The following is a 16,842-nucleotide window of genomic DNA, read 5'->3' as shown; positions in this document are numbered from 1 at the left end:
GATTGGAAGAGAACACAGACATAGTGGGCTGGGGAAAACATGGAATACAACACAAGGAGGAGAAACGAGGCATGGGGACTGGCAGATATACAGAGGGGGCACACAGGGGGTAAAGTCACGAGGGGAAATCAAATAAGCAACATCTTAACAGAACAACCTAGGGACCCTAAAACTGACATCAAACAACAACAAGAGACACAAAAACCAGGTAGAAGTCCCGGGACCATGACATGCAGGTGGTTACATATGGTTAAAATGATTCAAATGCAGTAAGTATGCACGTTTTTCATATCAATATAGTCCATAACTTGATTATTGTCTGTAGCCCACATGATTAAACACTTTAAACATGTGAGTTTAGATTTTATCTACTGTATAGCCTGTATAATAAATTAATATGTAGCCCAATAAGTATAAAATCCAGAAAGCTACACAACATGGAGCGGTTCATTTACAAACACAGGTCTAACTTGAGTTTCACACAGTTTTTATTAGAAAACAATCAAATTGTTAAATGCTTAAAGTACACAAAATGTCAGAAATCTGCACCGTCATGAACAGAAATTTAAACCTAATTTTTCGTGATTTGTTGATTAACCCTCCGAGGTCTGAATCCCAGGTTGTGCACATCAACATCACAGATTTGTACAAATAAAGTTTATAACAAAGACATGTTAAATATTAAGCACTGGAAACAGCTTGGTTGTTGTTGTTTGGAACATGTTGTTTTGTTGCCATAGCGATGCCTCCAGGGACCATAAAATGACATCACAGCATTTAAACATGTTTTGAATGAAAACATCAGCATATGAACACAAAACTGAAGAGACACTGCAACCGCATGAAAGCAGACCACTATTTAGTGACATTTCGACGTTTCCCTGAGGATTAACTGCTCCGTAATTTACCAAGAACTAAAGTAAGCTCAAATTTCAGTTTATAAACTTAAGATCATTTACTTAAATATATAAATGTAATATTTGACAAATTATACATAAATTTGAAAATGTTCTTAATCATATCTTAGAGTGACAGAAGCTCTTTTAACACGATTATTTCTGAGATTATTTTGTTCATTTAGGAAAATAGAGAAGACTTAAGTTTTGTTCTCAAACAAACTGAGGCTGCGTCCACATGTACACGGCTATTTTTGAAAGCGCAGCTTTGTCTCTGCATTCGGGCCTTTCGTCCACACCTAAACAGCAGATTGAGTCACTGAAAGGTGAGATTTTTTTTAAAACTCCTGCCAGGGTGGAGATTTTTGAAAACGACGCGTTTTGTGTTTAGGTGTGGATGAGGAAAACGGACATATGGACTGGATTTTTTTTTTTAAATGAAAAAGGAAAACGTCCGTTTTCAAACATAGCCGTGTACGTTCGGACGCAGCCTAAAGTTATCTCAAAAAAAGCAAATTGTCTGAACATTCTGAGTTGAGGTTTAGTGATCATTGTTGTTTTGTGTTCCTTGTAGTCAAAATGAGTGGAAGTGGAGATGGATTTCAAACTAACCGTAACGGTAAGCACATGCACTCAGTCTTGAAATTGATCAAAACAGATTTTCAGCAGATAGTTATGGATGCTAATTAAAAGATTAAATGATCTTGCAGGCCAACAGGTTAACCCACAATCAATTGCAAGTGGAGATCAGGAACCTGCTCATCAACCAGCTAACCGAAGAGCTAACCGAAGAGCTAACCGACGAGCTAACCGACCAGCTAACCGACCAGCTAACCGACCAGCTAACGAAGATATCGGTGGACTCCGGGGCTTCGCGAACGATCTTTATCTTGCTCTTCGTGATATTTATTTGTTTCTGGATAGGCTAATAGCTTCAGTACTGGAACAATATGACAATTACCTTTACAATGACACTGACACTGACGATGACACTGACGATGACGATGACAATGACAACAATGTCAATGTTCAAAATATTAATGTAAGGAATTTAATGCTAATGCTGACAACAATGAACAGCATGAGGATCATAATGCTGTGGTTGTTGTTGGCATTGAAAATGAGGATTCGGATGAGGCATTTGAAGACTGTGTGGATGTTGACCAGCACATCCCAGAAGAGGACCCTCAGCCAGGTGTATCCAGGAGGAGGTCTAGAGAGATGGATGAAGAAGAAGATGTGGAACCAAACAAAAGAATCAGATGGAGCGAGGAGTTTTCTGATGATGACTCTGACTTCTTCTCTGCTTGTGACACTGATAGCGAGAGCTGTCCTCGTGTAGGTAATATTGCCGATGAGGACATCAGTCAGCAGTCAACAGAAGAAGAACCGCAGCCTGGTGGATCCACGAAAAGGTCCAGAGAGGAAGATGTTGATGAAGAAGAGCGTGATAGCAAAAAATCCAGGCTTGCACACTCTGATTCGGGGACCAGCTCAGCTGTGTACGACCACTCTGAGAGCAGCAGTGATGAACTTTTTGAAGATGCACACGAAGAGCTTGGCAACCATGAAGGTGGAGGCTCGAGGAAGTGTTCCCGAGAGGATTTTGAGGAAGAAGAGGAATACTTGCCTGTATGCAAATTTCGGAGGTGTTCAACTGAGTCCAGCAGCAGCAGTGATGAAGACTAACACCATTTCGACGGGTTTCTTCAGTATCCTTTTAGTAGGCTGATGGCCTACTCAGGTGACCCTGAATCCTCCATGCTGCAATAAGCTGGGCATACACTGTGCTGCAATTTTTTCAGTCGCGTTATTCAGCTCCTGGTCAAACTGTACGATTGACTCACAGGGATGAGAAGTTTGTGCCTCCATCGCTCGTGTCCAGATCACACGCCGCACCACCGTTCTGCTCCGTCTTTTCACACTCATTTCTGCGTTTGCGCGTGCGCAGTGTAAGACGCTGCGGTGACGCCCTCAGGACGGCCCACAGGATTTCAAACAGGTTTGATTTTCTTACGAGCAAATGATTGATGATCGGGAGCTGGTCGAGAAGTGTTAATCAACAACAACAATCTTTATTTATAGAGCACATTTAAAAACCAACGGTATGCCAAAGTGCTTAACATAAAACAGGAAATAACACAAGTATAATCAGGATCATAAAAATGTAAAATTATGTTCACAGGAAAATGTATGGGCTCAAAATGTGGTCATAAATATTTTGTACTTGTAAATCAGGATTTGTATGTGTAAAAAGAATTTGTGCGTGCGTAAAAAAGATTTGTATGTGTAAAAAAGATTTGTGTGTGCGTAAAAAAGATTTGTGTGTGTGTAAAAAAGATTTGTATGTGTAAAAAGAATTTGTGCGTGCGTAAAAAAGATTTGTATGTGTAAAAAGAATTTGTGCGTGCGTAAAAAAGATTTGTATGTGTAAAAAAGATTTGTGTGTGGACTTAGTCAAAAACCCCTGCAAGTTACAAGTACGAATTTTGACCCTATTTTTCTTCCTGTCATCTGATTGGTCAATGTCATGTCAATCACAAATGTAACAATCCAATCAGAGAACAGATGGGTTTGGCTGTTGGAGGGCACTTTTTGAACTGCAGGTCCTTGAAGGAATAAATGCCCTTTACATGCCAACCCAGCGTTTTCTTTATCACCACGAAGGAAAACAGTCTGTGGTCGTCCGAGTTTGGTGATTTTTGTGTCACAGGTCTACGTCGTTTATACAGGGACTTCCACAGCCTTTTCAACAGCGCTGCGGACCGCTGGGGGGGCAGTGTTTTGGAAATGACAGTCTTCATTACAAAGCTTTCTTCGTTATGAATTAGCATACATGTTTTTATTGAACATTTGAAGAACTAGCAAAAAAAAACAGAAACTGTTGTAGAGGACATAAAGTCAGAGATAGAAACGACAAGGAGCAGGTGCATCTAGTACAGGTAGAGCTGCTGCAAAACCCACAGAGCTCAGCAGCCAGCGCAACAAATTCTGGATCCTTTGCTTTTAGTTAGCAGTTAGCATTAGCAGCACATCCTGCGTCTGATGTGAAAGGACCTTTATGCTGCGCACTGTGACTCACAGCAATGGTCCCGGGTCAGCCCTGACTTTGTGTTAAACTAATCCTAAAGTAATAATGGTATTTCTAACCACTGACATACCACAACTTCATCCTTTCAACAGCTGCTGAAAGTAAGGGGACCTAGCTGCTATCGGATATTTATATAGAGATCCTCCAGCTTCAAACTGTATTACCCTTCAAGGACCTGCAGTTCCAAAAAAGTGCCCCTCCGACAGCCAAACCCATCTGTTCTCTGATTGGATTGTTACATTTGTGATTGACATGACATTGACCAATCAGATGACAGGAAGAAAAATAGGGTCAAAATTCGTACTTGTAACTTGCAGGGGGTTTTGGCCAAGTCCACACAAAATCTTTTTACACATACAAATCTTTTTACGCACGCACAAATTCTTTTTACACATACAAATCTTTTTTTACACACACACAAATTCTTTTTACACATACAAATCTTTTTACACACACACAAATCTTTTTTTACATACAAATCTTTTACGCACGCACAAATTCTTTTTACACATACAAATCCTGATTTACAAGTACAAAACTGATTTACAAGTACAAAATATTTATGACCACATTTTGAGCCCATAGTAAAAACTCTAAAACACGTACAAACTCCGAAGCAAGTACAAACCCCGAAGCACGTACAACACGTAAAATACGTAAAAACTCAGAAGCACGTAAAAACTCCAAAACACGTACAAAAGATAACAGAAGTGCTCCAGGATGCTAGGCGCAGTGTTGAGCTTTTGTTACCTAGTGGCTACACAAGCCAGCAAGTACCAACGACCGCATTTGGTGTGTGGTAGTAGCAGGTAAATGAACTTTTTTTTAAAATTATTTGAATATATATGAGCGCTTGTGTATAAATACACAAACAATACACACATGCTCTCAATTGTGTAATTTAAGTGATCTAGGTAGCTCTATTTTGGAAGTTCAGTTCATGCTAGAAATGTGCTTCGGAGTTTGTACGTGTTTTGTCTCTAGGGGCCACCGCATATATTTATATATAAATAAAACCACTTTTTTTAATATTAGTAATTCCTTTTGTGCATAATTTTATATTATTGTTAATAATAAATTAATTAAAGCAACAAAACAACCTGAAGATCCGGTTCTGAGCCGAAAGAGCCGGCTCTTCGGCTCACTAAAAAGAGCCGGAAATCCCATCACTACATTGAAATTTTCTACAGGATATGCATTGTCTAGTTCTATAAAATCGTGGTTTTTTTCAGGTTTAAGGCTGGCAGTTTGCTAGCACACACAATACTGAATAATAATTAAATACGTGTTTTTAAATAACACAAAATTCAAGTCCTTCTTTCATAAAAGTCTTTGTTTGTTGTTTTGCTGTGATAGAGCTCCTGACCCATGCCAAGCTGGCTCTCTAGGAAGACAAGGAAAAATTCCCAGGTGGCCAGATGATGGGAAGAAACCTCAGGAAAGTGTGCACAAATTTCACTTGACAGCACAATAAAACACAACAAAAATCTAAATGTTTTTTGATTTGGATTTTTCTTTTTTTCTTTTCATTTTTGTCAGGTTAGACATTTTGATTAATTTCAATGAAGCATACTTTTCGATAATCTAGTTCACTGGTTCAATTAGTTTGTTTCTTTGTTTGAATAAAGCATCTTCAAATGAAACTGCTAAGCCCTTGTACTTCTTTTTAAATGATTCGAGCATCTGTAACAACTGAAAATAAAATAAATAATAACAACAAAGTTTGATCAAATGGACCAATACGGCAATGCCATGATGATCCATTTGGCAAAATAAATCCATTTGGTATCCTTGTTGGTCTTCAGACAACAATTCTGACGGCTTAAGAACCAAATGGGACAGACAAAAAAAAAAAATAAATAAATAAATAAATAAATGATTCGAGCGTTGTTTGTTAGTTTTTTTGTGTTTTTATCATAGAGATTGCTGCATCTACTTTTCAGAGAAACAACTTCATCTTCAACCATAGCCTTTGTTTTCTTTTCAAAGGCCAGAGCCCTAATATTTCTCTGACATTTTTGCTTCATCTCCATTTGCTGGGCCGTTTTTTCGTTGATGATCTTCCCCATTTGATCTTTCTCGTCTGTTAACTCTTTCACAGTTTTATCCTTCACTTCATTTTGTTCCTGTAGATTTGTATTTTGTGTCAAAAGGCCCTGGATCCAAAAACTGCTAAGATTTATGTTCCTCATAAAATTTTATTTTCATCATAAAATTGCTGCTTCTGATTTTTCTCCTCTTTGTAGCATTTCACCAGTATACATATATGTGTGTGGGCAACAATTTGGGTAGTTAGTTTTAAATTCAAGATTCTCTGAGTGCCATGCTTCTCTCTTGTAATGTCTCTACATTTACACCAGCAACATTACAGGATGCTTTTACATGTGTTTTGTCCACCACAGACGACCAAGTTAATAGATCACTGTGTCACAGTTTGCCGAGGCAAACTGCGTGGAGTGTGAAGAGTGGACCCAGGTGCAGACATTCTAAAACTCAAACTTAACTGATGAGCTGTTTATTAAGGCAGACTGAACAGTACAAAATAAAAGGGCAAAAACAATGCAAACTAAGCAATAACCTAAACTGGGTAAACTAGAAAGGTAGCACGAACTATGAAAACCCTGGCAAACAGAAAAACAAACAAACTCTAAACATGGCAATGATGATGAGGATATACATATGAAAACCTGAACGCAGGACTTGGCATGGAAACAACACAGATGATCCGACAAAGACTGAATGAGAATGCACAGACTAAATACACACAGGAGGCTAATGAGAGAAGTGGGAACACACGGGGGACAGCTGACACACATGAACATAACGACGTCACAGTGGAAGAGTAAAACTAAACTATAAAGGTCTTTTGCTTGCGTTTCCTGCGTAGCTCTTTGACATATTTCTGGAACTGAGTGTACTCAGCAGGGAAGATCCAGGTTTTGGGTATAAAGTTATAGTCTTGAGGCTGGCACTTGATCATTCTGGAGAGATAAAAAAGAGAGAAGTGGAGTAACATAAAATGTGTTTTATTCTCAAAAGCAACATTTTACACTTTTATAACAATCTAGAGTCAGCCACTTGTAGTTTTTAAAGGTGCAAGTTGTGCTTTCACTGCAGTGTCTACTTATTTGTCTCCTAAGCATGCAATGCTGCAGACACCCTGTTGTACCTTGTAGCGCATGCAGGCTTTCACGCACTCGTCTTCTAATTTAGCCGGTGTTGTAAGAGAGGAACAAAAAACTTACTTGGCCATGTTTCTTGCAAGGCAGTCTTTTCGGCAGATTTCGCCCATCCCAGGGAAATGGTTAATTCTCTGCGACGGGACAAGCAGACATAATAATGTTGTTAGTTTTAATAGAAAAATCAGTTATAAGCAGCATGGTTATTACAATATCTAAATCTTGTTTTTACTGACAGTGCATTTCAATCAGAGGCATCTTTCATATTCTTCTAATTAAATTCTTGAGGAAGGTAAAATCTCACCTTTCCTACTCAAATTATAATCTTTTTCAAACGTCTTGCTCCTAAAGTTACATTTGTCTCCTTGGAATTGGCGTCCTGGTCCATATTCTTGAGCTCCAAAGATTAAGAGCCATATTTTCCTGGTCAGCAGAGGAATTGAACCCTTATCCAGAGAGCTGTCCTCTATAACCTCTAGGCTATTGAACCACTAACAAAGGTGTACTGACTTGTCATGGTAACCATGCGGTATACCTGATAATTCCTGAGCTCAGCAATTTTCTCATGCTGCACAGCTGAGTCATTCCAGATGAGGCTGGCAGTCTCATCATCATCACAAGTCTTGATGAAGTTCAATTCATTGATGACTATACGAACTGGGGGGGAAACACTCTCATTAGATTGTATTCCATTAACAGAATGAGACATGCAGTCACTTAAATAAGCTTTACATACACTTTGATTTTAGGAAAACACCCCTAGAGGATTGACTATACATACTCACGAGAGCAAAACAACTCGATGATATTGATGCAAGAAAAAACTCCATAGCACGTACAAACTCCAAAACACGTAAAAACTCCAAAACACATAAAAACTCCATAGTACGTAAAGACTCCAAAACACGTACGAACTCTGAGGCACGTACGAACCCTGAAGCACGTACAAACTCCAAAACACGTACAAACTCCGAAGCAAGTACAAACCCCGAAGCACGTACAAACTCTAAAACACGTATAAACTCCAAAACACATACAAACTCGGAAGCAAGTACAAACCCCGAAGCACGTACAACACGTAAAAACTCAGAAGCACGTAAAAACTCCAAAACACGTACAAAAGATAACAGAAGTGCTCCAGGATGCTAGGCGCAGTGTTGAGCTTTTGTTACCTAGTGGCTACACAAGCCAGCAAGTACCAACGACCGCATTTGGTGTGTGGTAGTAGCAGGTAAATGAACTTTTTTTTTAAAATTATTTGAATATATATGAGCGCTTGTGTATAAATACACAAACAATACACACATGCTCTCAATTGTGTAATTTAAGTGATCTAGGTAGCTCTATTTTGGAAGTTCAGTTCATGCTAGAAATGTGCTTCGGAGTTTGTACGTGTTTTGTCTCTAGGGGCCACCGCATATATTTATATATAAATAAAACCACTTTTTTTAATATTAGTAATTCCTTTTGTGCATAATTTTATATTATTGTTAGTAATTAATTAATTAAAGCAACAAAACAACCTGAAGAGCCGGTTCTGAGCCGAAAGAGCCGGTTCTCTAAAAAGAGCCGGAAATCCCATCACTATCGAGAGTGTGCTGGTGCACGCCATCCCTGTGTGGTACACGGGTTGCACAACAGCTGACAAGAAGAGACTACAGAGGATCATCAGAACTGCAGAGAAGGTGATCGGCTGTCAACTCCCCTCCCTGGACTCAATTGCCAGCTCAAGATGTCTCTCCAGAGCCAGGGCAATTATAAAGGACCACCTCCATCCTAACCACCACCTCTTCAACATCCTGCCTTCTGGAAAAAGGCTCAGATCCATCAGGTGCAAAACCAACAGACTAAAGAACAGCTTCTTCCCGTGGGCTGTCAGAACTATTAATGAAAACTAAGAGTGTGTAAAGACTTCCCCAACACATCCACCCTGACACTGCTGTTGATCATCTATGTGCAATATCTCAGTCTTTCCATGTTCTGTGCAATATTTTTGGCTCAAGTGCAATTATTTTGGTCCCAGTCTGTTTCAATGTTTCCTATACATACACCATGTATATAGTTCCACTCACACATGTGTATATATATATATATACACTGCTTTTTATTTTATTCTATTTATTTATTTATTTTTTTCCACCTTCGATGTATATTGGTTTCTCTTTTTTTTACTTTAGCACCTTTGTGGTCCAGCTACCCAATTTTGCTGTGCAAGAAACTGCACAATGACAATAAAAAGCTCTAAGTCTCTAAGATTAAAAATGCCCAAGGCGAAGCGGTCTAAAGTCTGGCTGTACTTCACAGCAGAAGATGCAAACTCAGCAGCCTGCAACAAGTGCTTTAAGCTGATACTGTGATACTGTCAAAGGAGGTAACACCTCAAATCCGCTAAAACACCTGCCGAGGCATAGCGTCTTTTTTAAAAGCCGAGAAATACGCCGTATTTGATAGCTTGCTGCGAGACCTCACACCGTGCACATCTACTGCGAGTGTGGTGCTTGTTATCGGACCGGAGTTAGCAACATCCCCCCAAAACCCGAAGAGGAGAGTCCTGGCCCATAGCCCTGCCAGTGTAGCAGAAATGATGAGGATGATGATGGCAGCAGCAGCCGTTCTTCTCTGCGTGAGTAGCTTAATGTTGTTCATGTGTAATTTACGTTGAGTAGGCTAACCACGTCATTAAATTAATGCATGTAAGGTGAACTAGCAAACACCGTCGTAGTTACATGCGGCTGTCTCCTTGTTTGATGGCAGATACTCCGTTCACCCTGGCCAAAAAGGCTAAAATGACCTAAGAAAAAGTGGAAAACAGTTAAACATGAGAGGTGTTTGGACCAATTTTGTGTTCTCCATTCTTTAAGCACTGGTTTGAGCACCGGCACCATTTCAAAAGTACCGGTTTGGTACTGGTATTGGATAAAACCTAAACGATACCCATCCCTATTTAGCAAACATGTGCTGGGCCTGACTGTTGTGTGTGTGATGTGATCAGTATGCTGCTGATTTGCATAAGCAAAAATGATGTAAATAGAAAACACTGCTCCTAATGAATAAAAAACAGGAAATACAAGAAACTATGTGGTCTCTGAGTAGTATACTTAACAGCCACGGTGTAGGACTGATCCTGCACAGGTCCTTCATCCCGACAGCAGTCAGGCTGTACCATACCCAGACAGGAGAAATACTGTTTAAAAATGCATGTACATTGTTATCATTCCCACTGCGCTTTATGCACATACAAAAAAGTAAAATATAGGTGTATTTTACTGTATATAGTAACCATGTGTGCATAGTACAGTATTTTGGCTATTTTGTTTACTATTTTTCTTTTTTTGTTTTTTTCTATTATGTATCTTATTTACATTTTCTTCCTGTCCCTTGTGGTGCTGTAACAAGGAAATTTCTCCAGTGTGGGATTAAATAAAGTCTATATCTATGTAAAAACACGGCAGCAGACAGCACACAGTGATGAGGTCTGTTACTTTTCTTGAAACTCATAGCTTTATTTCATTCCAGCAGTAAGTCCAAATGATGCAAGTTTGTCACACAGCTGCCATGGCAAGGTGAGAGAGGGTCTGATGTTCTCTTCTCTCAGACTGATCCAACTAATGGCAATCACACTCAGCCTGGCTATCAATCACAAAAAACAAACCTTTAGTTCCATGGCAGCCATTGTGGTGTGTTAACGCTATGCAACTTATGAAAATTCAATTAAATACAGCAACAGAAGAGTAGTGATAGCAGCTAAAATGTTTAACTCAATTAAAAGGGTCAAACAGTATTTAGTAGTGTCCGTCTATAGTCTTCTTTTTTACATTTGTTCATTGATAGAATTCAAAGCCTGACATTTAAATAAGTTTAAACTTATGCCTCTGACTTGCACACTGAAGAATTCAATGCAAAGGAAACAAAAAACCCCCCAAGTCTTTTCAACAAATCTACAAAATATAAAATTGCATCTTTCTGTGTCATTCTGGCTGTAGCCAGTCACTGCATGTTGGCATTTTGGATCATTTCAGTCAGCTTTTTTTGCTACATTTAGTGCAAGACCTTCAGTTTCTACAAACCCCATCTTGGGTTTTTTCAGAAACTGTTTAGAGCAGATTAAAAAATATAAATAAATAAAAACATAAATACATCTAATGGCTCCTAAACAAGCTGTCTGGACAGTTTCATGAGCAAACCCTCTGTGCTGGGACAACTTAATGAATAAAAACATATCTGTGATGCTTCACCTCAGAATGATTACTTTTTTACGATGTACAGGTGAGCATTTCAGAGTCTGTGATGTGTCTGTGGGCTAAACGTTCACATGTGTCATCGTGTGCCGTGTGCATGCTGCTTTCTGGATAGGCTTAAAGCCTTTTTATAATCTCACTTTGAGCCACTTCCAGCCAAAATCTTCTAAAGCTGATCACATTATGTGGAAAACATTGTGTGGTTTCATGTATAAACTTTGCAGAGAACCCTGATCAATATGTGTGTCTGTGTGTGGTCAATCAGAGTGCATGATGGCAGAAAGTGACCTGACTCGTCAGACAGATTCATAGCACTCCAGAGCTGTTTGTCATCTCACTGCTGTTAACTATAAACCTGCGACTCACCAGCAGGATGAGAAGCCCCGCAGTACAGTTGTCCCATCAGGTTACAACAAATCGAGTAAGCCAAGCCAGGCTGCTGGGTCTGAGTCCAGACTGGTCCGGGTTAAGCATCCCTTACTAGTAAGAGTTTGGAAAGGAAGTGAGGCAGGAGAAGTAAGGGGAGTTTGTAAAATGTAAACTAATTAGAGGGAAAACAAAAAGGGGCAAAAATGGCAATTAAGGTCAGATTAAAGGACGAGAGGTGGAGGAGTGATGACGGTGATAACCCAGTCAACACACATATGTGGGGCCCAAATAGGGAACAGCAGGGCTAATATTTGGGGCCCACTTGAGAAACCCAACTGGGGTAAAGCTAATTTTGTCCTCAGTTTCCATGGTGGCCCCAAATGTGTTTTCCTAGATGGGTTTATGCTGGGCCCCAGATAAGCCCCAAATCAGGCCCAGTCAAAAAAAATATGTGGGTCCCAGATGGGTAGAAGCAGATCTGATATATGGGGCCCACTTGGGTTACCCACCTGGCACCCAGCTACTTTTGTCCTCAGTTTCCATGATGGCCCCAAATGTGTTTTCCCAAATGGGTTAATGATGGGTCCCAAATCAGGCCCAGCCAACAAATGAGTATGGGGCCCAGATGGATAGAAGCGGGTCTGATACTTGGGGCCCACTTGGGTTACCAACCTGGGACCCAGCTATTTTTGTCCTCAGTTTCCATGGTGGCCCCAAATGTGTTTTCCCAAATGGGTTAATGATGGGTCCCAAATCAGGCCCAGCCAACAAATGAGTATGGGGCCCAGATGGATAGAAGCGGGTCTGATACTTGGGGCCCACTTGGGTTACCAACCTGGGACCCAGCTATTTTTGTCCTCAGTTTCCATGCTGGCCCCTAATTGTGTTTGCCCAGATGGATTAATGATGGGACCCGGATGGGCCCCAAATCAGGCCCAGCCAACAAATGAGTATGGGGCCCAGATGGGTAGAAGTGGGTCTGATGGTTGGGGCCCACTTGGGTTACCCACCTGGCACCCAGCTACTTTTGTCCTCAGTTTCCATGATGGCCCCAAATGTGTTTTCCCAAATGGGTTAATGATGGGTCCCAAATCAGGCCCAGCCAACAAATGAGTATGGGGCCCAGATGGATAGAAGCGGGTCTGATACTTGGGGCCCACTTGGGTTACCAACCTGGGACCCAGCTATTTTTGTCCTCAGTTTCCATGGTGGCCCCTAAATGTGTTTTCCCAAATGGGTTAATGATGGGACCCGGATGGGCCCCAAATCAGGCCCAGCCAACAAATGAGTATGGGGCCCAGATGGGTAGAAGCGGGTCTGATGGTTGGGGCCCACTTGGGTTACCCACCTGGCACCCAGCTACTTTTGTCCTCAGTTTCCATGATGGCCCCAAATGTGTTTTCCCAGATGGGTTAATGATGGGTCCCAAATCAGGCCCAGCCAACAAATGAGTATGGGGCCCAGATGGATAGAAGCGGGTCTGACACTTGGGGCCCACTTGGGTTACCAACCTGGGACCCAGCTATTTTTGTCCTCAGTTTCCATGGTGGCCCCAATTGTGTTTGCCCAGATGGAATTTTGGATAATGAAAGTAAGCTATAATTTAAATCACCTGTACAACAAAGCCAGTTTATCTTTTTTTATTAATACTGATTACTATGAAATTTTAAAACAGTATGCTTTTTTTATATAATACATTTTTTTGTTTGGAGAACATGTTGACAAAAATGTCCACAGTTCACACAAAACAATAACAAATAAATGTTATACAGTTTAAAGGAAAAACAAATGCAGCAAACCACAGCTTTTCACTCATTCACCAATCCATTGGTCCTGAAAGAAATAAAATAAAATAAAAAATTTGTGCATTTTCACAAACAAAATCAGATTTGCGATAGTACTGGAGTTGTTTTGGAGGTTGTGCTGTTCAAGTTATTTGACCTCCTACATTGAACTTTTTGAAGACCATGAGTATTCATGGAAACAGAAAAGCTATTTACAAAAGGATTTACCAAGTAGGCACTCAAAAATTAAATTAATGTGAAATATTTTATCTTATACCATCTGAATTGAAGATAAATGTTTAAAAGACATCTACATAGTTACAATGATAACTGGTGTTGTGGGCTGTCTCAGTGATCGGCACAGAGCTTAGAACAGGCAAGTGGTTAACCAGTTTTTTGCATGGTGCAGCACCTCATAATGAACACAAAACAAAATAGTAAAATGTAACAATGGCTACATCTACCAAGGAGAAAACAGATTCCACTTCTTGAGGTGTGTGCAAGGCAGGCACCCTTGATTTTCATGTAAATCAAAAATAGGGCCATCAGATAAATCAGTGTGTCACCAATCACACTGGTAAAAATACAGGCTGGCTCTGGAGTTCTTGGAGCTTATTCACATTCTGTGAGCAACCAAAAAACTGTTTAGTGAGAGACTTCTTCAAGTATGCTGCAAGCCAGAAAGGAACATGGTCATTCCTGCTAGCAGCCACCAACCTCCAGAACAACATAAGCTGATGGTTTCATCTCCACAATTTGTACAGTCTATCTAAACCTAGTCACTGAGGGATACCTCTCGTGCACACGACACTGCGCCCTTGCCATGCGGTTTCCTCCTCTCTCTTGCACCAATAAACCACTTTTCTGCCTTTTTTCTGGTAATCTGGCTGGTAAGAGCATTTTTTTTTTCAAGCTGTCTGTAAAGTACACATATTGACCACAGGAAAGTGAGACTATATTACTAAATCTAAAGACAAAGCTTTATTGTTATTTTTTTTCCCCCATACTTATATTTATACTGTGACACTGCTTAAAATCTCATGGCCACGCCGGCGCATCTCAATTACATGACCACTTTAAGATGGCGCAACAACAAGATGTAGCGACTCCAAGTCTCCGTTTCAAGTTTTATTTAAAGCGCGGACCTTTATATACCAGATTTTAAATTTTGTAATCAAAACCAGAGTTATGATTAAAAAAAATACATGCAACATTTTATTTCTGAATAAAACTGCTGTATTTACTGCGAAGAGAAACAGTAAAAACAGTGTTTTCTATGGACAGCGCTGGCACGCACTCTGCTTGCGCGTGGAAAAAAAAAGAAAAGAAAAACACCCCTTCCCTATTAGTGTTAAAGCGTACCATGTGGACCAATCAAAAAATTATATGGTAACATGTGGCATTTGGTTGTTTAGGAAGAGGGGAAAGTTTTAAGAGTGATGCCGGCGAGTGAGCGAAAGAAAGAGAGCGAGCAAGTTTTGAGTTGTTAAGAGATTTTTGACGTTTGGCGTGTTTGCAGTGTGTAGTGTAGTGGGATAAGCCCTGCTATCAGGCCTGCAGGGTTTTTCCCTGTGGTTCTCCTCTGCACTACAGTGAACAGAAACTATTTTTTGGGAGTGGCACAAATAATGTGTGTGGCATCTTATTTGATGCAGAGCACCTGATTGTTCTAGATAGATAGAAAGATAGATAGATGCTAGATTTTTAGATAAATATAACCTTATTTGCAAAACTTGTGCAGAGGTTTTTATAATTTACAAATTCTATTTCCATTTCAAGATTTGAAAATGAATCATTAGGCATGTTAGTGGTTGTTACAGTAGAAATTTAGACCTGAATTTAGGTTTATTGTATTAATAACGTATGTCAAACTGAAAAAAATGACTGTAAATTCGGACATGTGAGGTTGTGCTAAAAAGAATGATACTAAACAAGGTAAGCTTAATAGTTTTTAAAGGTGAAATATAGACGTCAAATTAAAAGTAGTCAAAAATGGCCAATTATACCCTGGACCCCACACGGTTAAGTCACTGATTAAATTGTTTGGAAGAATGACTACAGCTGTAGTGAGCATCTGTTATTCAAACATCAACAAAATATCTTACAACTAATGAACTTACCATATAGCATTTCAAAAACTTTAAGCCCTCGAAATTCCCGATTTCCAGGCGCCCAACGAAGTTATATTGCCTGGAAAGAGCATTGTCCATAATGATGGCCATCATTCTTCTTGTGGCTTCATCAACAGTGCTCCCTCCGATCTCTGCCACAACAGCAACCTTAGGACACGCAAGGACAATAATTTTACTGACAGTAGTACCATCAGTCACACCTAAAAGAAAGCAAGCACAGCTACACAGTAATTAGGCTCTATAATATTGATGCTATTTGACTGAGAAAGAATTAGGTGTCAAAGTCAAACACTGTCTGATGCGAATGCAAAGAGCTAAGTGATTCACCAAAAGTAATTTCTTAAGTTTTGGGTTTGGCATGGCACAACTTGTAACTAGGTAATGTTTGGAGAAGTTATTTTATTAACAAAAATAGCAACTTTTGTTCAGCTCTCCTCCAACTCCTTCATTGCACTGACCATGTTCGAACAGCAACTTTCCTTGATCATAACTGCTAATATGAAACACAGATTGATTGAGGCATTGATCGTTGAATATTGTTATTACATCATTATTATTTACCACTTCTTTTAGGAAGACAGGGTCTGCCAGTTTTTGCTCCAGTGCTGTCACATCTGCAACTGTCCGGATGGGCAATACAGCACCCTCGGGTAATACTGCAGCAACTGGTCCATCACCATCAAGTGTGTAAGGAGAGACTGTATCATTCAACTGTGGACCCTCTGAGTGTCCTTAAACCTATTTTAAATCCATGGAAATAAAACATTTTTTGGGATAATTACAATTGTCTTGACTGTCTTTTTTCACTCCAATAAGTCATCAGGCAGGGCTCTAGACTAACTTTTTGACATGGGCGCGCCGGTACGCCTAACTTTAAAAATTTAGGCGTACCGGCACAAAAGTTAGGCGCACAAAATTTTGGGGACACTTGGGCAGTGCATTTATCACAGCATATAATGTGTTTTCTGGATGCACTGCTGCTTTTTCAGCATTCAAAGATTAATGGCACCGTGTCAGAGCTGGCTATGAATTTCAGACGGATCAGGTCTTAACACAAAAGTTATCAATACTTCTTTTCATCTTTTCTTATTACCCACAGTTACATCCACTTCTGTCGGGCCTAGGCTGCTCACTAGGGCTGGGTATCATCACT

The 16,842-nt window shown here is 39.9% G+C and overlaps 2 protein-coding genes across 6 annotated transcripts; one reads left to right on the top strand and one right to left on the bottom strand.

Moving 5' to 3' along the window:
• LOC116334659 lies at positions 1 to 5,658 on the top strand. Of its 5 annotated transcripts, XR_005608450.1 has the most exons (4): positions 1,056 to 1,222; positions 1,471 to 1,515; positions 1,607 to 2,898; positions 5,344 to 5,658. XR_005608450.1 is itself a non-coding variant. In XM_031758133.2 (3 exons), the coding sequence occupies exons 1-3, from the start codon at positions 1,135 to 1,137 to the stop codon at positions 2,236 to 2,238; spliced, it is 765 nt and encodes a 254-aa protein (XP_031613993.2). In that variant the 5' UTR covers positions 1,056 to 1,134; the 3' UTR covers positions 2,239 to 2,942. The 5 variants fall into 5 exon arrangements, 1 of the variants encoding a protein (XP_031613993.2); XR_005608453.1 differs by lacking the exons at positions 1,056 to 1,222; positions 5,344 to 5,658 and adding an exon at positions 1 to 269 and having other exon boundaries at positions 1,607 to 2,936; XR_005608451.1 differs by lacking the exons at positions 1,056 to 1,222; positions 5,344 to 5,658 and adding an exon at positions 462 to 919 and having other exon boundaries at positions 1,607 to 2,932.
• A 690-nt stretch (positions 5,659 to 6,348) lies between these two features.
• Positions 6,349 to 8,144, bottom strand: LOC120433277 (tubulin polyglutamylase TTLL7-like). The gene is made up of 4 exons (XM_039599309.1): positions 7,952 to 8,144; positions 7,702 to 7,823; positions 7,233 to 7,300; positions 6,349 to 6,968 (listed from the first exon to the last, which is right to left on the bottom strand). The coding sequence occupies exons 1-4, from the start codon at positions 8,037 to 8,039 to the stop codon at positions 6,836 to 6,838; spliced, it is 411 nt and encodes a 136-aa protein (XP_039455243.1). The 5' UTR covers positions 8,040 to 8,144; the 3' UTR covers positions 6,349 to 6,835.
• Between the last annotated feature and the right edge of the window lie 8,698 nt (positions 8,145 to 16,842).

The sequence above is a fragment of the Oreochromis aureus genome, linkage group 15 (genome assembly GCF_013358895.1).
Source record: "Oreochromis aureus strain Israel breed Guangdong linkage group 15, ZZ_aureus, whole genome shotgun sequence".
Taxonomy (NCBI): domain Eukaryota; kingdom Metazoa; phylum Chordata; class Actinopteri; order Cichliformes; family Cichlidae; genus Oreochromis; species Oreochromis aureus.
Note: the sequence above shows the minus strand (reverse complement) of the source record. Positions and strands in the feature narration are given on the sequence as shown.